This window comes from Strongylocentrotus purpuratus, unplaced genomic scaffold (assembly GCF_000002235.5).
Source record: "Strongylocentrotus purpuratus isolate Spur 01 unplaced genomic scaffold, Spur_5.0 spur5_scaffold_8, whole genome shotgun sequence".
NCBI lineage: Eukaryota > Metazoa > Echinodermata > Echinoidea > Camarodonta > Strongylocentrotidae > Strongylocentrotus > Strongylocentrotus purpuratus.
This window is the reverse complement of record NW_022145614.1, coordinates 21,263,459-21,288,006: the sequence shown is the minus strand read 5'-3', so window position 1 is coordinate 21,288,006 and position 24,548 is coordinate 21,263,459. Positions and strand designations below refer to the sequence as shown.

Here is a 24,548-nt window from a genome sequence, read left to right as displayed (position 1 = left end):
TCAATCCATAAGCATTTCACAAAAGAAATGTCGAATCTAGGGTTCATAGGACTAATTTGAAAGCCCCTAAAACGGTAATTCCTTCAAAGTAGAAATTGGCATCTATGTGCCCGTTGTGGTCATAAATAAATTAGTGCTGATCAATACAAAAACGCTTGAGCTACCGGCTGACTGTGCTGCATTCCTATAAAAAATTGGACGACCTTTTATGTCATGAATGTTTTGTGATGACCATACTCTGTGATCTACAGAATTTTTTCTAAAGAATTTTTTTGTTGTTGCCAAGTTCATAACACACAAAAAAAAAATCAAATGCACGCCGTTGCATGCAGCCGAGACATACATTAATCTAAAGAAAAAAAAAAATTGAATTTTTCACCTGAAACTAACCATATCTTCCAGGTATATGAAATATGATATATGGTTATTAAATTAATTATGAACTAATGCAAAGTAGAGTGAGATACTCATTACATGTCTGAATGAAGCAAGTTGGGTATTGTTTTGTTCAGAAATTCACTGGCTTCAACATAAAATCAGCCAGAATGTCCATCTACTACGGTAATCAGCTCCATGGACCGGACTTCAACTTATCGCTGTGTTTACCTTCTTGGGCAGGATCGAGTCACCTTTTTTGTGTGTGTGCCTTTTTATCTGTCAGGCCTCAATATAACACAATTTTTCCTTGGGGCATGGGTTGGGGAGTAGCATATCTTGTGTCGCTAGTATATCCATGATACAATCCATCAATAATACCAATGTACAGTTGATGTGAAACAATGTTATGACGGCCTGCGGCTAATTTGATCTAATAAACTGAACAAAAATTAATTTTAATCTGACCATTTAACAGATTTATAAGCAATACATATTTGAGTACACACAAGCATAGACTGGTTAAGTTTGGAGAAAAAAAGTAAACGAGGCAAAATCTTATAAGGAAAGCAGAACACAGACACTCGTCCCTTCCCCTCCTACCCCATGGAAAAGGGGTTTCCTAATTATCCACAAAACGAGCCAGCATAGCATCTCCAAGTACATTACTACTGAATTCAATATTTTTCATATCAAGAACATCTATACCAGAGATTAACCCAATGATATCCGCTGTAATAGGTTCTGGTTCCTCTTCTCGATTTGAGGCAACAAGGATTGCCATTCCTGCACCTTGGTTGTGATGGACCTTGGTATCGATGATGGTGAGAATCGTCTCATTGGCTTTCTCATCATTCTCCTGGATCTGTGTGTGATGATAGGAGAAGGAAATACCATTAATGCATTAAATTTGACATTGCTGTGGAAATAGCTAAATAGCTGATCTCTAAATGTTGAGAGTCACAGCAAAAATTCTGTCTGAAAATGGGGACATTTTGTATTATTACCCGTATCAGACATCTGAGCAGTGGTTTTACAAAATCATATTACGATACACTTGTTTGTTATCCTAAAAGGGCTAATCAGTGAATATGAGACCATGTTCACCTTTCATGAAAAAGCCTATGGACTTTACATGTTAAAAAAGTAGGAAATAAAGTCTCATATTCACCGCGCTGTATTCATTTTCATTGAGCATCTATTATGCGTATGAGAACCTGTGTACTTTGCGCGCACTCTATGGTGACGTAATAATCTCACCAAATTGGGTACACTTTTTGCAGTGTATCAAAAATTTTGTCAAGCAGCTGGATGCACAGTGCTGGTTTGACAAAGTTTTTTCAGTTCTATGACATTGTCATGTATGTATTTGCTCTAGATGTCTGATTTGGATAATAATAACAATATTGACTGGCTTAACTTTCGGGAGATACCACATATATTTCCCTCACAAGACCCATATTGCCCTTGTCTTTGACTCGGGGCAATATGAGTCTAGTTTGGGAAATATAATGTGGTATCTCCCTCAAGGCCAGTCCATATTATATAAATATTCACCTCAACCGATATGCCTGCCACCAGAGTGTCCTTAGTAATAGCAGCATTGTCATCATCTTCTTGATTCTCTTTGCCATCCACCTCATCATCCTGGTCTAAGCCACAGTGATAGATGTCTGTATCAGAGATGCGGACGGATGAACCTGCCTTGCACCTTACCCCATTCCTCTGTAAAATGATAACAAGTACAGTCAAATATAGTGGCTACCTACAACAGTTCCAAGAAGAGTTATTAGCACTTTGTTTTGTCACAACTGATTGATAAAATTAAGCAAATATATGAAGATGGTTACTTTCAGGTGCATTGCAATAGGTGCAACAAAGGCAAGTTCAATGCAGAAGTACCTGGATATCTTTGATCTCACAGCCTGTCATATCCAAAGTGCCTCCCCTGAAGATGCTAACCCCTGTCCCTCCACTCCTAAGCATGCACCCATCCATCACCAAGCTGCCTATCATTGTCCAAAGATATAAAATAACAAGAATGAAAACAAAATCCTCTTGCTGCAAACTGTGAAAAAATGCCTTGTCAGAAAATATGATATTTTTACAAAAGCCACAAGGTCCCGGGATAATCAACTTTTGAGAAGAAAAAAATGAAAGTTCTTCAAATCTCCCCATTTGGTAAAATTTTATGTTTTTATATGGGACAAGAATTTAAAAAAATTGGTTAGCTGTAAACTGTGAAACATGATATGAATAAGACAGTGTCTCTAATATACCTCCGCCTATACATATATTCATTGATCAATCAACATCAGACTTAAAGAACCCAAATGAATGGTCCTAAATAAATAGATAGAATACCTCCTGCACGCACAGCAACAAGGCCCTCAGCGGTGGCGCTATTATCATCTTCTAAGGTCAGGTTGGAGATGATTGCACCAGATACGTCACAGTCCAGGAAGATGTCAGCCAACTCCTCACATCTGATGACAACCTCCCCTCTCTTTCCTACTCCTACCGAGCCAAAATACAATGAAAGCAACATAAAATCAGTTTAAATATAGCTTGCCTCTTTGTTGCATTATCTAAAGCACGTTATAATACAAATACTATTTGAAGTATGCTTTATAAACAAGAGTCTTGTTGAGTGACTTAAAGGGAACTAAAACCTACATACTAAGTAACTTTTATTGTAAATTTTAAGATATTTGAATTAATTCAGTGAAAATTTAAACAAAATCGGGCAAGGAATAAGGAAGTTAAAGCTTTATGAAATGACTAGTCACGAGAGGGTGATATTCAATTTGATGACATCATTTGTGGACAACTCTCCATGCCTTTTCACAATTCTTTCGTTTTCTTCGTATTTATTTGTGTTCTTGATCCGACTTCATACCATGTGAAGTAGAATATCATTTTGCATTCTATACCTTGCTTTCAGGGGAGTAGCTCAAAAGAAAGAAGGAAAAACATGAAATTTAATGTACAAAAGGCATGGAGAGTTGTCCACAAATGATGTCATCAAATTGAATATCGCCCTCTAGTAACTAGTCATTTCAAAAAGCTTTAACTTCCTTATTTCTTGCCCGATTTTGTTCAAATTTTCACTGATTTTATTCAAATATCTTAAACTTTACAATAAAAGTAACTTAGTATGAAGGTTTTGGTTCCCTTTAAGTCCAAACTGCAGTGATTCTGTCTTTATATTGAGGAGAGGTACCCTGTAACAGAATGATTGAAGAGGACACATATCAGGGGGGCGTTTCACAAAGCACTTTTTTGTGATTAATTGTTACACTTTGAGAACAAGGTGGATATCTGAACTTTGTCAACTTACCCTTGATAGTGACTGACTGTTGAAGGGTGTAGAATCTTTCACCAGTGTAGGAGCCAGGAAAGATTAAGATGGTATCACCATTGCAAGACTTTGTCAGAGCTTCTCCTGGTGATCTACAGTGCTCTAAGACCACATCAGGACCTAGATTGAGATTCTAGTGAGAGAGGAATGGAAGCATAAGCATATGTCCACATGTCCCAAGAAATGAAAGTAAATATGTTTCTCAATATTTATAGAGAAGGTTGAATTCCAAGCAAAGCAAAACAATTTGCAAGTTTTCTCATTTATGTTTGTAATTTTTGACATAGTGGGTCCCAAATTTCTGTGTGCAGTGCTTGTGATTTTTAGCACAATTGAGTTTGAATTGAATTTGTTATCATTTTTGTTATTCTGAAACCTCTCAGTACAGTGTATACATCCATGCTTATGTACTATATAATCAACCTTCTCATTGCCTCTGGACAGTTTCTTTCAAAATGTGATTTCCTGGACAGCACTCAACCTTTTATTTAATTTCCCATCAAATAAGAGTGAGGAATTAATGAGAGCTAACACTACTAATGGGAGTAAAAATTTGTTCGCTTGTCAGTAGGGCTGGGCAAATTAATTTAGAAACGGATTCATAGGCTTCAAAGCATTTGTAGACTTTGTAGATATAAAGATTTGCTTTCTAAAGGCTTGTTAAGATATGTCGGGTAAACCTCCGCAAAAAACTCTCACTGTCTTATTACGTGTAAATGAATGGCAATCGTGCGAAACAAAGGTCCGGAACGTTTTCACCGAGCTCTGTGTAATAAGATACAGAAATGTGATTCTCATTACACTTCACGTCATCATAAAATAAAGGCAGTGGTTTTGCCACGTCATATCTGAACGCAACCCAATTGTCCATATAATGACTATCCCTACCTGTATCATACCGGCGGTCAATGTTTGAGAGACTAGAAACGTCTTGAGTGAGCTGTCATCTCTACTCTGGCTTCCTATAGACCTCCTCTCTGATAATATTCCACTTGGGATATCCATCAAGGACCTACAGGGTGGTCCAAAAACAAACATTAAAATATGTTAAATTGCCATTTATAAGGAGTATAAATTGATGTGTGCAAAGTGTGAAGTATCCTGAAGTATCCTGAGGCTGGAGTTCATGACTTGCTTAAGGGCTCTAGATGATTCAAGTTCAAGTTCATTTGTTTCACATTTTAAAAAGAATTCACATAATTGACAAAATTAGAACATAATATGAAATATACTAAAAGTGTCACATTATATAATTAATTCTTTGAAAAGACATCAAAATTTATTGTATTGAATAGAAGATTAGACAGGGTGAAATGTGAGGAACCTATTAAAAAGCTCAGCTTGTAGATTATAGGTGATTACGGTAGATGCTTTCTGGTGCACTATAAGCCATATTTTGAAGTGTTTCCAAACAAATTTTATCCCTAATATTTTTTGAGAATGAATTTTAACCTGCTATTGATTTTCAAATCTGTCATTTTTATTTCAAACCTGTTTCTGTTACATGTTTAACTCCTCGTAGAACATCGAGGCAACATAAAAGCCAACAACAGCTTCTAAAGATCCAGTGGCCCGAAATCATTAAAAACATGCATCTTAATCTTAACCAATTGTTTAAACATCAACAAGTATATGCAACTTTGTATGTGTCCTCAAGTCCAATGGGGGGGGGGGGGGGGGGGGGGTGGGGGGGGGGGGCAATAATATGCTTATATGTATCAGTTATTTTAGTCCATGCATGGTGGAGACTTAAATCAGGATTTATACCATAGGTTATTAAAATCAAAATGATTCTGAATGTGGGGTACTTAAACTGGGCTTTTTCAAATAAATCCCAAGTGAATCACCCTCAAATATAACTGATTTGAATCTTTTCTTGTTGTTCCCTATTGTGTCTCATGAGCTATGTACGGAAGTTGACTGCTCAAGTTCAACTTGAATGAGTCTTCCAAAGGTCCTGCCAAATAAATCTTGCATCAAGAACCCAAAAGCTAAAAAGTTAAGCCACTCGGTTTGAGTTTATCATATATCATGTATCTCTCCTCAGCCTTTCCAATACATTTATCTTAAATGCTCCAATTGAAATTCACACAGAGTAAAGTGGATTGAGATAGATGGGTCATGAGTTGAGAAGGGAAGTTGATGATCCTGTGAAGAGTGTGGGAACTGGAAATGGAAGGTATAAGAGGGAAAGGAAGACCATGAACATTTCATGGAAATATATGGTGAAGAAAAAAAGCAGTAAGGTTGGTCTAAATGAGGAGGATGCCCAAGACAAGATGAAGTGGAAGGAGGGAGTGTCATTACGGCAGGAAAGTCAGTAACGTAACCCCTCATAAAGAGGGAAAATTCTGATTTAGATAAATGATGGTGATGATGAATTGCTCCTGCATGGGGCCTTTCCTATACGACTGCCCAACAGTTATCAATCCATTCTCTTTTCTTCTTACAACTCACCTCAAGAGTGGGTTCTCTAGCCTCTCCAGTTTCATCTTGAGAACCTCCACCTCCTCATGAAGGGCCATGATGTCGACTGCCATGCAGCTCTCATTCATGTCCAGTCCTCCACCGTCTTCATCGCTTCCATCGCTATCTCCAAGCTGTCCCTGGAGCGATGTGATGCGTTCATACTTGTCCAGGCATTCTGATAGTGCCTTCTGATGCTTCCTTACAATGTGGGCTGGGATGTGCTTCTCCTTGACATCGTAAGTGCTAGACGTTTGTAATATTAGCAAGAGGAAAGGATCATTAGAATACAGTGCATATCCATACACAATAATGTAACATGTTTCAGTCCCAAATACTATTTCTAAGATATCAATTGTTCCATCTTTAAACATTAAAATAGCAATTGTAGGACAAATATTTAAATCATGTCATGACAGAGAAAAAAGAAATGTCATGACTTAATCACAGGGCTCGACTTTATCGGGAGCCCGGTGGCCATTGGCTCCCTGAAACCCCTGCGGGCTCCCTGAAAAAGTGCTCGAGGAGCCCGGCTGGCTCCCTAAGTTTTTCTAGTATCAGCCACGAAAAATGCTGTTTCTTACCAGCACTTTAATCCATGTTTTAATCCATCTAAAAACCCAAATTCCGCAGTCAAAATCATGAAATATGCGCTAGGCATTCCAAGGCACACTTGGCTCAACTCCAGCGCGAATAATGAGTTGCAAAAGAAAACACATCGAGATCAGTGCAGGAATGCCATGCATGATAACGTTATATCTCCGCACTCGTAACGAGTGCGCAATACATGCTGCATTGTATGTCGGTGCACTCAGAGAATGTACACACTAAGACAAACGCACGTGGTCGCTGCGTTGCCAGAGCTGAGTGTATGTTTACGTCGACTCGTGTTTGTGATCGTGAGTGCTTATTCTTCAGCGTGCGTACCTGGATGGACTTGATTATTGTTTGAACATAATTTTACGAACTACAAACTTCAAAGGCGTGTGTAAAACTGTGTAAAAAGGGGTTGATTGTTGTTTTGTGAACATTATGTACGAATTAGGGAGATTCGTGGCTAATCGTTAAAACGGCGTGTATAAACGGTCAAAGGGACTGAAAAGAATAAAATATGGAATAAAAAAGTTTGACTTGAATGTCGTTGGACTAACTTAACGGCAATCAATAAATGAATTTATTATTTCTTTCATATGTTTTCGCAAGGTTTGTGTACTACTATAAACTGTTGTGTGTTTTTTTCTTACAGTGTATGTATTTCACAAAATGTTTTTATTGTAAACTGAAAGTAATTTAGCCTTCCATGGGTTGGCTGTCATATAGTAATACGTCATTTGATTAATAAAATTAAAAAAAAGTATTTGACTATTTCAATCACGTTTCGTCTGCTATTACGACTGAGCTTTTATTTGCAAGATTTCATTCATGAAAATAGTGAGTCACGTCGACACTTTCAACATAGTGCCTGTGTTGTTTGGTAACGATTGCATGAGAAATATAATCAATGGAATGTTCGCGCAGTCATTGAGCGGAAATGACCATTATTATGACCACAAAAAAAACGTGATAAACTTGGGCTCCCTGAAACCCCTGCGGGCTCCCTGAAAAAGTGCTTGAGGAGCCCGGCTGGCTCCCTAAAAAAAAAGTAAAGGTCAGGCCCTGAATCACTAATCAATTGTAATCTTTGTGCAAGAGTTGTACACATAGAAATGAGAGTTGTCTGTAGAATGTAGGGCTTGAATGTATGTTTATATCATATATATAAGAGTACACCAATGGGAAACAAATTTCTGTATCATTATGGACAATAAAACTTGAATCTGGAATCTTGACTGTATAGTGACCAATGTCTTTTCATTAATGTTAATATCAGGTTAATGAGAGTGGATGCACTTCTGCATCTCGTGAAGGAGACCGATATATATTTTGTGCATGATACTTACAATTGTAGTCTTGGCTTGAGGTATTTATCCATGTATGTGGACCCGCTAGTCTCATCCTCGTCATCCATAGGTCTCCAGAGATTTTGGTAAAAGAACCTATCAAACAAACAACAAGCACACTTTGTATTTCAGTATGATGGCCTATAATATATAAGATTTTATTTCATGGTTGCCATGATGTTACCAAGATGATTTAATGGCATTCACCAGGCATCACCAAGCATCTTTTGTTTGAAAAAGGAATTTAAAAGTTGCAACAAATTCCAGTGAAACATTAAAAATAGCCCCATCCTCACTTTTTGTAGGGGGGGGGGGGCTTGAATATACAATTTATGGATAAGCCAAAGATTGTAAAGTCTAATCAATTGCCACAAGGTTGCTCTTAGGGCGCGTTCATGCTTGATTTTGACGGCCAGAATCAGGCATCTGTTACGCGTTTAGTTTAAAACACGGTTGCGTCTTAGCTCACTTTTGTAGAATCACCGAAAAACGGCGATCACGATCGCCGATCGTAAACTCACAAAAAGATGCGTTTACAATTTGTAAACGCGTTTAAATGGGGTCAACGCACTGACCTCTAGTGGGTCTACGTAGCATGCACAGTGAAGGTTTGTGAATCCAGCTGGAAGACCAATTAAGGCCACACACTGAGAATTGCCTGGGGGAGCCAGAGAAGTAAGCATGAACACTACATCGTGGAACTGCGATCACGATGAGCGTTTACGATGAGCGTTTCAGATCGCTCATTCTGCCTTCAAAATTTAAGCATGAACGCAGCCTTAGAGTATGTTCTAGTCCCTGTTCACTGTTCTCCACTTGAGATCCATTGCTATTTGCTAACAACATACTCCAGGGACCCATTTCACAAAGCCTTTTTTCAATGACAAAAATCAGTGACAAATCTGCTGATAACCAATCAGAAGCAAGGATTTCACTAGACCAAAAGCTTCAGTCTCTCTATATCGTCGGTAGTTCCACTGAGACTACGTCTGGCTCCACTAGACCTCCGATTATAGAATGTCAACAAATGTCAGTTTTATTAAAGAAATGACCGATATCAGATGGTTATTTCTGTCTAGGATTTCACTGTTCTCCTTACCTTGCATGCTCGATGGCCAGGGCAGTATTGTCAAGCACGCCAGTTTTGTTAAAGATGGGGTAGAGATCAGTGAAGTCCACAAGTCCCTCAGACTGCTCCAGGAGTGCACTTATCTTCCTTTCCACCTCACTTTTCTCATCCGGCTTCTCCTCTGTACAGGGATCTCCATCAAGTATTGATCGGAAGGGCTCACTCAAATGAACTTTGGCCTTCAGGTGCTGCTGTTTACTAGCTGGATGTGGAGCACTGTCAACCTAAATACAACATACAAGTAGATACAACAAATTGAATTAAAAGCAGATGCAATCACTTAACTACATGTGAGATAAATATTTTATTTTATTTAAAGTTGGTTTGTATTTTTGTTTTTCAAGTCTGAGAAAGATGAAAGTTGTTTTACTGTTCAAACTAAAGAATAGCATTTACAGAGATTTATATAACAATGTGATCAATCAAAAATAAGATTAATTTCATAAATTGCAAGGAAAGATATCATACAATCAGACATTTCCACTTACTTACAATTTTGAGGATACCTAGCTGCTCTCAAAATGAAGAAATCCAGACCCTGATAGAGAATAATTTTTTGAAACGGATGCAAATAACCACAAAAAATGCAGATCTTTTTTCAATATTTTCACTATTTCACACCCTATTCCAGAGAAAAATCCATCTCTGGCAGTCTGGTCTGTAAAATTTTATGTTCCTCTTTTCATTGGTGATATTAGATTTTCGAAATCTTACCCATTTTATGAGATAGCAAACTTGGGTCACAGGGTCACACCACGGCCACCATACATACATGACAAATATTAAATATCTAATGACAGATCTTTTCACTTAATTTATGAATTGTTATTGTTAATAATCATCAATAATGATGCATATACGATTCAAATTCACCTCAACAACAACGTCACAGTTGTCATCGACTTTCCAGATCCCTGTCCAACATGTCTCGAGGACTGTTTCTGTTAAAAACCAATACATTTCCTGATGAATATCAAAGCTGCTTCCATATTCAGATTTGGTAAGGAAGATATTTGAATAAGCTTGGAGGCGTTCATCAAGCGTAAGATTATCTGTCTGAAATATTGGGGGAAATATATTTGGATTGGCATTATCTTCGTCTAATGATGAATCACTGCTTTTGATGTCATCGTCAGGTGCGATTTCGTCACCAAACCCACTGCTGTTTTGCTCTGCGGCAACAGGCGAGCCATCTCCGTTCTTAGTCTTCGCCGGAGTTTGGGGTGCCGGTGAGTGCTGTTCATCCCCTGCCCCGTTTAAATCTTCCCGCTTATCTTCGTCGTTGACATTATATGGCGGCGGGTCTGCCGGTTGACGGTCGATCTTCTGTGGTAAGCAGTCTTTTTGAGCGAAATCGGAGATTGCTTCAGAATCCAATTTTTGCTTTTTTGTTCGTATTGTAAACGTAGCATCCATCACGGATCAGTTACAATGTTCTTCACGCGTACAGAACGTGAAATTAATTTATTAAAGAGAAGTAGGAATAGTGTTCCGAGTCAAAATGTATCATTTACTGAACTAAAATCACGCCAGCTATCGTCGATGGTTCGACAATAAACCATTTGATGTAGATCTCGTATTAGTAGAGCCATGATGTGCCGTGGTCTCATGGAATATCATGCGTGATATGTTGTCGTTTTAATAATATTGGAGTAAATATTCGCTCGCTCTGAACGAAGAGGGGCGTGGCCCGTTTCTTACCGTACTTCGAGACACACACGGTATGGAGCGGTGTAAAAAGACTTTGTTATTTCAATCCCAGCTGATGATTGGGCGCGCGACACAAAAACAGACTGCTGTTTAACCTGCACTTCGACGGCATGTAGACGAGATCAAAGAATTTCTTACCGTACTTCGAGACACACACACGCACATAGTTTGCAAGAATCTTCAGTCAATTGAAGGAGGCATGCAGCCGGCATGCAGACTTAATCAGAAGAAGAAGAAGACTGCTAAAACTACAGTGAGAATTTTCAAGTCTATACTGGTTGTTCATTGTAGGTCTACATGACATTTGGATGTGCTTTGGAAAGCCAAATATATGATTTCAGTACAAGTTGGTTGCTGAGCCTGCATGAGACTGAGTGCTGGTGTCCATGTCTGGTGCTGGGATTCTTTTCAGTCAGCTGAGCTGAGCTTGAGGCTAATCCGTGCCTTGATAAAAAACAAGATATAGATCTAGTGCAGGTAACATGGAAAGCCTCAACAAATCCACTATCAAAACCAGACTCCAGGAAAGAGACCTCAGTAAAAGATTGCGAGAGCCAGATATATTGTTGTATGCAAGTCAGAAGAAGAGAGCATCAGTTCTTTTGCCTTTGATACTCTGCCAAAATGGAGTCGTTGAGATACTTCTGACAGTGAGGGCGGCCCATCTCCGGAACGATGCTGGTGATGTCGCCTTCCCAGGTGGTAAGCAGGACGACGAGGATAAGGATGAAACCATGACAGCACTGCGGGAGGCTTGGGAGGAGATTGGTCTTCACAGTGTGGACGTTGAGGTGGTGTCCCAGCTTCCTCCAATGATATCCCGTACAGGATACTTCATCACACCAATAACAGGATTCATCCCTGAGACCTTTGAACCCAATATCAACCCAAATGAAGTAGACGATGTCTTCCGTGTACCCCTCATTGATTTCCTCTTGCATGATCACCACAAGTCACAAAAAACGCCAAATAAAGGACGATTCGCTTGGCTTCACTTCTTTGAACACACCATAAATGGCAAGAAGTTTATGACTTACGGTTTAACAGCGTATCTCTGTATCCTAGCTGCTTGTGTCGTATACCAGAGAGCTCCAGACTTTGAAATGGAACCAGGCTTCGATCATGATAATTTAGCTCAGGGTTTTATAGACCACATGGAGAGGAACAAGAAAGAAGACATGCTTTCATCTAGTGGAAGCAAATTATGAAATGAATCATTCAGAGACAGTGCGTGTGACCAAGTTCACTAAAGTCTCACAATCATAATTTCATTACAGGAGTTCGTAATCAACAGATGTGTTTAGTTCTTTCTCTATTTTTGCAACATGTACACTTGAAACCTCGTCTTTTTACCATAGACTGTAGTTTTTAAAATTGACAATCATTTGTCACCTATCTGGGGCTATCATTAGTTTGCAGTAAGTCTGTAGAACAGATGCCATTTAAACATGTTGTGAATTCGACATGCGTTTTAATGGGGAATCGGGGATGTCCATGATGAACTTGAATTTATAATGTTCTTGAGGGACTAGCTAGTCGAGCATCTGTTGTAATTTCAGATACAAGTGCATCAGTGCTCACCCTGGTAGGCTGGTTATAATATGGAAAGGTTGGATGTTGATTAGTATAGATGCATTCTTTGTTAAATAGTCAAGGTTTCATGTTTTATGCACCACAACATTCCACAAAGCTACCAAATTTGGGGAAAAAACTAGTACGATGTATTAATAATACTTGCAGCTGAAATTTCATTCAAAATATTGTAAGGATTGAGATCATGAATATTGCATGATAAATGACCAAAGTTGAACTTCTTAAAAATGGTGTTTAAATGGGAGATAATTTCATTCTCCAAACTTGTCGTAACAAATGTGTATACAGTGGAACCTCATAAATAACAAGGTCCTTGGGACCACGGAAATTAACTTATGTTAGGAATGTTGTTATATGAGGGTAAACAAAATACAAAAATGAAGAGCTGGAACGAGCAAAATCACCTTCTTATAACAGATACCTATATCTGAGCTCTTTATAATGAGGCTACACTGTACCTGTACATATTTAGTCCGACTTGTTAACAAAATCATTTAACATGGAGGCTAAGTGTGGAAAAGGTGCAAGTAAATGTATTACTATTAGTTAACCATTCAATGTAAATTATTGTCCACTACTTTTAAGCACGGTGTTCTTAAAGATAATCTGCCTCCTTCAAGACTGAAGATTCTTGCAGATGCCGCATGTACTTGCCTGATTGGGCTGTGCAGGTGGTCCAATACATCAGGGTTTCCCCCTACTCTTATACGAATAGTGCAGTGGGTTCTTAACATGCAAGATTGGTGACTCTCCTGTACATGGGGCCTCCATTTAACATCCTATCCGAGAGACGGAGTGTTTTCCACTTAACATAACCTGCGTCTATGAAATAAGGGGAGGGGCACGTTTACATGCAACGCAGGCTTCACTATACGCCTGGATGGGATTTGAACCCGAGATCTTTGGTCCGACAGGCAGACGCTTTACCGACAAAGCCAAGTCGCCTCCTAAATTAAATACATTCACTAGCAAGCACAAAACTTCACAGGTATCGATCAATTTACACCCATAAGTTTACAACGTTTAACCTGGTGAGCAACTAAAAGACAAAGTGACTTTCAGTATTAATGATGTGTGTATACATGTACATGTACATGTACATCTATGCTGGTGGTATTTTGTAGTGTGTACTGTGTAGTACTTTAGATGTGGGTCAGTTTATTTAAAGCCATTGTGATAAGTCCATCTCCAAATTTAGGTAATTGTCTATTTTATCATTTCATTCAGGACAAGCAAATAGAAGGTTGCCTCCAAAGATTAGGCCAAAATTTGTATAGGAACTGCCCACGTTTATCATAACATGAGTACAGTGTAACTTTTCTTATGAGGTTACCTTACTGTACAAGTACTTGTACCCAGGCGCGTATGCAGGGGGGGGGGTTAAACCCCTCCCCCCTTGAGTTTTTTTATGTGTATGTTTTGTGGATGTTTTTTGCAACCCCCCCCCCCCCTTCTTATTTATTTATTTTTTTAATTTATTTTTTTTAAATGAAAAAAAATTATGCCACCGGCTGACCTAAAAAAGGTGACCTTACCTTCCCCTCCCCCGCTTATTCAGCAGCTGGCTGAGTAGTTGCAAAATTTTGGGCCCGATTTAAAAAAAAAAAACCTTGAAAAAATCCTGCGTATGCCACTGCTTGTACCATTCACCTCTTAACTGTGCCGGTACTGCTTCTGGTATTCTAAACTACTTGCTCCCTGTGCATATTAAGTTATTATGAATGACAATTTGTCTTTATATATATGCAAATTACGCAAATCATGCAAATTGCCACCGACCAGAGACATAAGTCAATCCAACCCTGGCTTGTAATAATTCATTTGAATGAAAGCAGAAAATCAGAGAAACAGATTGGCGAAAGTTTGAAATAAATCGGACTATTAATAAAGTTTTGAATGTTTGAAATATGAGATTCACTACAGCTGTGCAAATATCAAATTGGCAATTTGTCAGTGGATTGTGACGTATTGACCAACAACTCTCCTGTTTGTCATGTACAGTACAAAAATATCACTAATCATTGAGATTAAGTGTTGCCTGCCATTTTGTTAGAGAAATGTATTTATTTATCACTGTGTGTTGTAGGGATGCAGTCATGGGACAACTCTGTTTTTCTTGTACCAAACTATCATCATAGTTCCCTTTTTCTCATAAGTGCCCACTCCTTTGGGGCAAATAAAAGACCCTCCTGAATCATACATTTTGAAAAAAATTAACATTTTAATCATTTATTGTGTTGAAACATATGGTCCAGCACTTCATCACAGTGACATTACCAATTTATCAAATTTGAAGCACCCTTTCATATAGTTTTAAAACTTTCAAAAATTCGTGAATCTCTTTTTTTTTTTTGTGGTTTCAATTAATTCAAATTTTCACCAGTCTGCTTCTCTGATTTTTCTGCTTTCTTCAAGAGTAGTTGTTTGTTGAGATTTAATTTCCCTTTGATGTCACCTTGTAAGACCACATTTAGGAATACAGTAGCTGACACGATCAGGGTTAAATGGGAATTGTTTTATGGATAAACTAGTTAACACAGTGAAACAGTATTGTCTGATACAATTTATAAAGTGGTCCATTCCTAAAACTTCATTGTCCAGATATGCAGAGCACTGCCTCTTAATTTCGGAAATTTGACACACCGCTCCTTTGAGATTTGTGAGGTTTACGATTTGTGTGCAAAACCAGATAGTATCGATGGAAATAAAACACCAATTAAACACTTAATTTGGCTGCCAGTAATTGCAATGTTTAAATTTGCTCTTTGAAGTGAAGTGACTTTTTTTTGTGAAGGTGATGCCAACTAGGACCCGATGCCAATAAGCGTATGTCGCCATCTGCTGTTGATCCATATGTAGCCATGATAAGACACTGGTAATGACAATATTACCACGTCTGCAATTCATGGATTCTTGTTCACATTCTTTCTATAGTGGATTAGTTGGTATATTTATGAACATGATTCCAAGTACATGTACCTTATCCTGATGCCATTTTATTTCTTGTAAATTTAATGCTGATACGTGATTAGCTTCAGGATTTAAGATGTGTTTGAGACATGTTTTGATAAATGAACAATATTATGCAAATGTTATAGATATATATATATATATATACATTATGATATAATATATACTGATTCAGGGAACGCCCAATAGAATATCTTTTGAGTTTTTCTTTCTTGATTGTTTATGTTGGAGATTTTCTTAAAATTTTTGATTCATCTATCTTTTATTTTTACAACTCAATCAATTACCCGATTCCTGACATAAAAGGTTAGATATATATAGAGCACGAGCGAGAGAGAGAGAGAGAGAGGGAGGGAGAGGCTGGAGAGAGAGAGAGAGAGAGAGAGAAAGAGAGGAGGAGAAATTGAGAAGTAGGGAGAGAAAGACAGAGAGAGAGAGGGGACATAAACATAAATGAATCAATGAGATCATAGAATCAAGAGACGGAGAGAGAGAGAGAGAAAAGAAGAAGAGGGTAAGTGAAAGAGGAAGACAGTTTTAGAAAAGTGGAGGGGAGACACATTATTATGAGGCTTGGGATGTATTTTTGTTTTTAGTTAAAGTGCATTCATACAATTTCATTTATAGTTTCATTTAGTTTCATTTGTAGTATTATTTATATTTCTCCTACAGTATAATTCATAGTTTCATTTATAGTTTGATATAGGAGTGGTTTAATATGTTCGTTTATAGTTTGGTTTATAGCAGTCGAGCAGTATAGAGCAAAATCATCAGTGACATAAAATTAATAACGATATTTTGCTATCTTGAAGCATACGAATCTACTAAAAGGGTGGGTGCTGTGAAATAATTTTTGCTATGGAAATCTACTTGGATTTTTTAAAAATAAAATGTAATTTATGCACACTACAACGGAGCCTTTGTTTTGTACTAGTCTTGTAGGTGGGAATAATTAATCACGAACCGACTTGTTTACATTAGGCCGTTGCCCAAAAATAGATTCAGACATGCATGTGGGTCCTTCAATTATATACAACAAAAAGACATGGCCACACAGAGGATTTTTCATGTTGGGGATCGGGGCAAAATCCAATGAATTATTTATAATTTATTGCATTAAAAAATATTTTTGGGGGCTGCCCCTTTTGCTAGCCCCCGCTGCGTACAGTCATGATTCAGTGGCAAAGAAATGGCCTCGTAACTGTGAAGCCCCAGGATAAAAACCGCGTCGATGTGCTATATTAGTGCCCTCATTACTGTCATTTATGACTTAAGGCCGTAGGTCCCCTAGTTGATAAATATAGTAGCACACACATGCTTTAGCAGTCACGTAAAACACACATTTGCAAACTATTTTTCAATAAAATATGAGATTGTATACTATTATCTAGATCTATTAAAAATAAATCATTGTCAAAATCATTCCATAAACGTGCCTGTTTTGTAGTTTTAAGATGATATTATATTTTATATTGCTGCTTTTACTCTGTTAATTTTTCAGAAAAAACAATAAAAACAGAAAGAAAAAAAAAAAAAATCATTCCATAAACTTGGGTAAAAAAAAATTATTCCACCTTCATGACTTGATGTGTAGATCGAGATCTGTGATGCCAGGCAGAGGTATGTCGCCATCTACTGTTGATACATATGCAGTCATGATAAGACACTGGTAATGACAATATTTCCACGTCTGCAATCCATAGATTCTTGGTTACATTCTTTCTATGGTGGAATATAGTCGGTATATTTATGATGCTACCTCACACGATTCCAAGTACATGTACCTTATCCTGATGCCATTTTATTTCATGTAAATTTGATGCTGATACGTGATTAGCTTCAGGATTTAAGATGTGTTTGAGACATGTTTTATAAATGAACAATATTATGCAAATGTTATAAATATTTATACATTATGATATAAAATATACTGATTAAGGGAACACCCAATAAAAAATCTTTTGATTTTTCTTTCTTGATTGTTTGTTGAAGATGATCTTAAAATCATTGATTGATCTATATCTTTTAATTTTTAAAACTCAATTATTACCCGATTCCTGACATGTAGTATCACTACAAGAGGGTGAATAGATGAATGGATAGATAGACAAACCATTACAAAATTTGATATACAGCACGAGAGAGAGAGAGAGAGAGAGAGGGGGGGGGGGGGAGGAGAGGCTGAAGAGAGAGAGAGAGAGAGAGAGAAAAAGAGGAAGACGAAGAAGACGAGAAGTAGGGGAAGAAAGAGAGAGAGGAAGAGGAGAAATAGGGAGACAGAGAGAAAGAGGGGACATAAACAATAAATAAATGAGATCAAAAACCAAGAGACAGAAAGAGAGAGAGAGAGAGAGAGAGAGAGAGAGAGAGAGAAAAGAAGAGGGTAAGTGAGAGAGGAAGACAGTTTTAGAAAAACGGAGGGGAGACACTTGCGTATACTGATGGGGGGGGGGCTGCGGGGGCAGTTTCCCCCAAATGAAATTCAAACGTGGTTTATTTCTAATTCAATACCAGTGATTTACAAATGTTGCTGAAATGGCATGTCTTTCCCCTGAGCTTCCAGGGCTCTGCACCCTGGAACCCACCAAGGGCCCAAAGGCGGGCCCCTGGTTGCTCATCTGACCGTAATTCAATGCCTTAAACGCCTGAGCTTCCGGGGGCTCTGCCCCCTGGACCCCACCAAGGGCCCTAAAGTGGGCTCCTGGTTGCTCATCTGAATGTAATTTAATGCCTAAAACCCCTGAGCTTCTGGGGGTTCCGCCCCATGAACCCTTCTTCGATTAGTGACCTGCATGGTAGTGTATACAAATAAGTTATCAACATAATTATGCTCATCTGACTTTAATAAATGCCTAAAACACCTGAGCTTACTTTGCTTTGCTTTGCTTTGCTCTACCTGATCGTAAATACTTTAGCCCCCAGGTTCCCAGGGCCTGCATAACATGTAAGAGTGGTGGTGATGGGGATTTTTTTTCTGCCCCCAAAACGTTTTTGCTCATTACGCCCTTGCTCCCTCGTCCCTCGCAATTCGCCCCCCCCCCCCCTCCGGTCATGAAAAGAAATCGCCGCCCCTGATAGTAGCACACAAATGATTTAGCAGTCACGTAAAACGCACACTTGCAAACTATTATTCAATAAAATCTGAGATTGTATACTATTATCTAGATCTATTAAGAATAAATCATTGTCAAAATCATTCTATAAACTTGGGTAAAAAGAAATTATTCCACCTTTATGACCAAAATAATGTGTAGATCGAGATCTGTGTACACAATGTGTGAAGGTGATGCCAGGCAGAGGTATGTCGCCATCTACTGTTGATCCATATGCAGTCATGATAAGACCTAGGCCATGGTAATGATGAATTACCACGTCTGCAATCCATAGATTCTTGTTTATATTCTTTCTATGATGGAATAGTTGGTATATATATATTTATCTCACAAGATTCCAAGTAAATGTACCTTATTTTGATGTCATTTTATTTCATGTACATTTAATGCTAATACGTAATTAGGTTCATGATTTAAAGGGATTTTGCAACATTGTTCAGATGAGAGGAAATAGTGCTAAGGTATAGTGACTTCAATGCTTAATGTACAAGATAATCTGAAAGTTTGAGTGAAAACGGACCATTATTAACGACAACAATTTGGAAAAACTGATCTGATCGGTTCCTTAATTCACCCAACTATATTATGACAATTTAATTACATTTTAGTTGAATTTAAATCTTCACAAAGCAATGAATTGGCTCAAAATACCATTCCAGACATTTTAAGTGTTGACAGATTTTTAAAAGCCTGTCTGATGTCTTATTTTCATGGACAAACGGTTGGAAAAATTAAAAAATGGTTGGGAGAATTTACTGTTAATCACTGTAAGAGGGTGTCGCACAGTGACACCTTCAAAGAAAACCGTAAATATCTTTGTGATTTGAGAATTTTTTCGGGATTTTTTCATGTTAGAGGGTAAGTACAGAGAAGGAATATAATAAGTAACATTTCATACACAAATTACGCAATTTTTTCATCAACCTTCAACAATGTTACCGAGCCACTTTCAGATATGTTCGAAGCATATTTTGATAAATGAACGATACTATGCTAAAGTTAGATATATATATTATATATATATATATATATATATATATATATATATATATATATATTACGATGCAATATATACTGATACAGGGAACACCCAATATAATCTTGTTTTTACTTTTTCTTCCTTGATTGTTTATGTGGACGAAGTGCTTTAAATCATTGATTGATTTATATTATCTTTTATTTTTACGACTCGAGTACTCTATTGCTGAAACATATCCATTATAAGAGGGTGAATAGATAGATGGATAACATTAGATAAATAGACAGTTAGATAGTGAGATAAAGAGCACGGGAGAGGAAGTGAGAGGGTGGGAGATAGTGAGAGAGAAGAAAAAGAAGAAAAAGAAAGTTGGGGGGGGGGGGGAGAGAGAGAGAGAGAGAGAGAAAGAGGGGGAAGCGAGAGAGGGAGAGAGTTTTAGAAAAGCGGAAGGGAGAATTATTACGAGGCTCGGGATGTAATATTGTTTTTACTTAAAGTGCGTTCATATACAATTTTATCTATATTTGAATATATTGTATTATTTGTAGTTTATCTTATATACAGTTTAATTTCTATTTTCTTTTGTAGTTTCGTTTATAGTTTGGTTTTAGTTTTGTTTATAGCAGTCAAGCAATATAGAGCAAAATCAACAGTTCAACTGTCACATAAAAATAATAACGATATGTTGCTTTCTTGAAATCTACAACTTTACCAAATTGGTGGGTGGGTGAAATGATGTTTATTATGGAAATGTACTTGGAAATTTTTATAACGAAATACAATTATGCGATCAATAACGAAGCCTTTGTTTAGAATTCGTAGCTGGGAATAGGGTGGGAATTACCTTGAAACCTCTTGCATAAATTAGGCTGTTGCCACACAATAGATTCAGGCATGCATGTGTGTCCTTCAATACACTAACAAAAAAATAACTAAAGAAAAGAAAATACCCTTCTTTGTTGATACTAATGCCAGGTTAGTATAGGGAACGATCAATATCTAGGGTCCCATTTTCCTCAATGACGTAGTTTTTATTTTAGTTGAAACAAATTGTTTGTATTTATTTAGTCGTGGTCTAGAGAAGAAAACATGGATTCATATTATCATGAGATGTGGGAGCCTGACTGGGCGTATTTTGATTTCACAATCCATGACGAGATTGGGAAATCCCTTTTGAATTTAGTTCTATTCAATTCAGTGCAATAAAGGTTTAATAAAACATAAAATACTTGGAAAATTAAATTTTAAATTACTTCCCCTAGTCATTATGGAAGTGCCCAGAAGCAAAGCGCTTTGTTTAATTTGTTATTCTTATTACGAGTAGATTCTGTCTCAGCTCAGTGCGCTGATACGCACCCTAGACACTAATCAATATTGATTGATTATCCTCCGTTAGATAGTACAATCATGGACCCAATAATATTGAATGACAATCCGGGATGACAATAGGAGAGTGGATCAAAAAGCGATGAAGTTATTAATCTATCACTTTTCAATAACTCTCTGGGGATTTTCTCCCCTGGGGAGTTTTTAATAGCCGTCAAGGAAACAGATAAACATGTTTTGAAAACATATCGCAAAATAAAGCAAAATATTGGAGTCTGTTTTCTCCGGCAACCATTATGATGATTTTTTTCTTCATAATAGCACTCTTTTGTACGCGTCATGGGCGTGCCTAACTCTTAGCTTTGTAAATGGCCATTGACCTGCTATAGAAATAGGCTATTCGCAATTTCCCGGGAAATACCGGGAAGTAAATGAGTGAAAACCATATCATACAGACGGAGGCGGCAGAGCGACTTCCCAAGTGGGGGGGGGGGGGGGGGGGGGGGGGAAGAGGGGCACCAACAAAAAAGGGCACTTTCTGGAAAAGAGGGCCCCTACGGGAAATCGCAAAGCGAAAATATTCAATTTTTTAGACATTGGTATATACCCCTATAATGTCATTACCTTATCAGGGATGATTTCAATATTTGTTTATCTTCATACGTTATTGCTTAAGCATCATACCTTGCAGTTGGGTATGATGGTCCGAAAAATCATTTGCGAGCGATCAAAGCGAGCGAGGAATTTTTTTAAAGATTTATGAGGTCGCAGTGCGAGAAATTACATCTTATAAAGAGTAAAAACCCAATCCTGATGGGGTTAGCACATTATCATTACAGCAGACTGAAAAGACCTTTGATAAGTAACATAATTACAACATCAATAAATGCAAGCGAGCGTAGTGAGCGAGCTTTTGGGGAAATTTCTCTTAGTCGCTTGAAATTAGGGGCACGTTTAACGATGAGAGGAAAAGGGGACACTTATCTAAAGGGATAAGACACTTATTAGAAAAGAAAAGTAGCACGTGTCAAAGTACAGAGGTTAATTATCAGAGGTGAAAATGGGGGCACTTCTTATATCTAAAAAGAGGCACTCACCAGGGATGAAAAAGGCACTTATGGGAATGGAAAAGAGGCACTAATAATAAAGGGAAATATGCGTTTGTTGAACGAAAAGGGGCACCGATCAGATTTTAATAGGGGCATTTATTGGAGGTGAAAGGGGGGGGGGGGTTATGAAAAGGGGAAGGGGCACTTATAAGAAGGAAAAAAAACATTTATTAGAAAGGAAGAGGGGCACGTGTCAAAATAAAATAGGCTGTTATTAGAGATGAAAAGAGCACTTTTCAGGAGGAAAAGGGGCACTTGTCAAAATAAAAACGAGTTTCTCTCAGAATTGAATAGGGTCATTTACCAGAGATGTAACTGGGCACTAGCATGAGAAAGAAAAGGGACTATTTTCTGAGGTGAAAAGGGGCATTTATGAGAAAGGAAAGGGGCTTATTTTTAAATGGGGCACTTATCATAAGGAACAGGGGCACTTATTAGAAAGGAAAGGGGGCACATGTGAAAATATAAGGTGCGCTTATTCGAGTTAAAAAGGTGTAGTTATTAAAAGGGGAAAGGGGACTTCTTACAAAGGAAAAGGGGCACTTGTCAAAGTAAAAGGGGCACCTCTAAGATTTGAATAGGGCAATTATCAGAGGTGAAGGGGGTGCTTATCAAACATGCAAAGGGACACTTCTCGTACCAGAAAAGGTGCACTTACTAGAGATTAAAAAGGGCACTTATGAGAATGGAAAATGGACACTTATTGCAAAGGAAAATGGGAACTTGTCGAAGGAAAAGGGGTGCATGCCAAAATAAAAGGGGCACATATCAGAGTTGAAAATGGGAGGGGCCACTCTTTGAAATGTTCTCAATCAGCATTCAATCAAATATGACTTGTAGTAAAGTACAAACATGTGAATGGTCAGGGCCCTTTTACAATGGCACTATCCAAACTATATTAGAGTATGCTTCATATTTCACGCATGAGTGATAAAAAACAATTTGAAAAAAGGGTACCACAAAATCATTCGGCGAACGGCATCTGACTTACAAAGAGAAAATCACATTTCTAGAAAGTTCACTTTCTGCCATTTCATATGACACCTCAATTAGGACAAATGAGCCAGGAGTAACAAATTTCTGTTTGTTTACAGTTATGTCTGCATCTCCATAATTTTATTAAACTAAATCTTTTTCACTGACTGCCTGCCGTAGCAACAAACAGAGTTGACAAAAGACTTTATGCATGGCTTATCGTGAAGTCTGCGTGAAGTCTGCATGAAGTCTTTCGTCTTTTACTTCTACTTCTTCTTCCACACTTCTACTTCTACAATTCTACTTTTACTTTTATTTCTACCTTTATTAGGTGATCCGTCGCGTCAGGGGCGGCCGAGCGATCGACTTCCAAATTGTGGGGGGCACCAACAAAAAGGGGCCCTTTCTGGAAGAAAAAAAAGGGCACCTACAATGGAAAATCTCAAAGCGAAAATATGCTTTTTTAGACATTGGTATATACCTCTACATTGTGATTACATTATCAGGGATGATTTCAATATTTGTTTTTCTTTATACCTCATACATATATTGCTTAAGAATTGTACTGTGCAGTTGGGTGTCATGTTTGAATATTTATTTGCGAGCGAGGAAAAATTTTAAGATTTGTGTAGGCGCAGTGCGAAAATTACATCTTATAAAGAGGTAAAAAACACAATCCTGATGGGGTTATCAGCACATTCTCATAACGGGGGGAAATTGGTCTTAGCTTTAAATTAGGGCACGTTTAAGGATAAGAGGAAAAGGGGACATTTATCGAAAGGGATAAATTAAGACACTTATTAGAAAAGTACAAAGGGTAATTATCAGAGGTAAAAAAGAGGCACTTCTTACACCTGGAAAGAGGCAATCACCAGGGATGAAAAAGCCACTTATGGGAATGGGAAATGGGCTTTTGTTGACAGAAATGTGGCACCCATCAGATTTTGATAGGGGCATTTATAAGAGGCGAAAAGGGGATAGGTACCATATTAGAAAGAAAAAGGGGTACGTATCATTGTTAAAAGGGAAATTACCAGAGGTGGAAAGGGGCACTTATCGTACCTGAAAAGGGGGCACTGGCCTAATATGAAAAGGAGCACTTACGAGAATAAAAAAGGGGCTCTTATAATAAAAGAAAATTTGCATTTTTTGAAAGAAAAGGGGCAACGGTCAGATTTTAATAAGGGCATTTATTGGAGGTGTAAGGGCGCTTTTATGAGAAGGGGGAAGTAGCTTTTATTAAAAAGAAAAATGGTCACATGTCAAAATAAACGGGGCACTTATAGAGATGAAAAAGAGCGTTTATTAGAAAGGAAAAGGGTACGTTTCAAAATAAAAGGGGCACTTATTAGAGTTGTAAAGGGGCACTCATCAGAGATGAAAAGAGCAATTATCGGAGGTGAAGGGGGCATTTATCTGAAGTGAAAAGGAGTACCTTCTGAAAATGGTCATTTATCATGGATGAAAAGGGGCATTTATGAAAAGAGGAAGGCGCTCTTATT

The 24,548-nt window shown here is 37.8% G+C and overlaps 2 protein-coding genes and 1 long non-coding RNA gene across 4 annotated transcripts; 1 reads left to right on the top strand and 2 right to left on the bottom strand.

Moving 5' to 3' along the window:
- Nucleotides 1-411: 411 nt before the first annotated feature.
- LOC575406 (SHC SH2 domain-binding protein 1) lies at nucleotides 412-10,880 on the bottom strand. Of its 2 annotated transcripts, XM_030975458.1 has the most exons (10): nucleotides 10,145-10,878; nucleotides 9,242-9,495; nucleotides 8,143-8,238; nucleotides 6,194-6,448; nucleotides 4,625-4,748; nucleotides 3,716-3,869; nucleotides 2,740-2,892; nucleotides 2,278-2,384; nucleotides 1,933-2,100; nucleotides 412-1,240 (listed from the first exon to the last, which is right to left on the bottom strand). In XM_030975458.1, the coding sequence occupies exons 1-10, from the start codon at nucleotides 10,685-10,687 to the stop codon at nucleotides 998-1,000; spliced, it is 2,097 nt and encodes a 698-aa protein (XP_030831318.1). In that variant the 5' UTR covers nucleotides 10,688-10,878; the 3' UTR covers nucleotides 412-997. The 2 variants fall into 2 exon arrangements, with proteins under 2 accessions (XP_030831318.1, XP_030831319.1); XM_030975459.1 differs by lacking the exons at nucleotides 412-1,240; nucleotides 2,278-2,384 and having other exon boundaries at nucleotides 1,941-2,100; nucleotides 10,145-10,880.
- Nucleotides 10,881-11,194: 314 nt separating this feature from the next.
- On the top strand, nucleotides 11,195-13,016 carry LOC105446438 (peroxisomal coenzyme A diphosphatase NUDT7-like). The gene has a single exon (XM_011683298.2). It carries the CDS (start codon nucleotides 11,464-11,466, stop codon nucleotides 12,187-12,189), a length of 726 nt encoding a protein of 241 aa, XP_011681600.1. The 5' UTR covers nucleotides 11,195-11,463; the 3' UTR covers nucleotides 12,190-13,016.
- A 2,356-nt stretch (nucleotides 13,017-15,372) lies between these two features.
- Nucleotides 15,373-17,473, bottom strand: LOC115920345. Its single transcript, XR_004062356.1, has 2 exons — nucleotides 17,329-17,473; nucleotides 15,373-15,553 (listed from the first exon to the last, which is right to left on the bottom strand). It is a non-coding gene; the product is annotated as an uncharacterized LOC115920345 (long non-coding RNA).
- Between the last annotated feature and the right edge of the window lie 7,075 nt (nucleotides 17,474-24,548).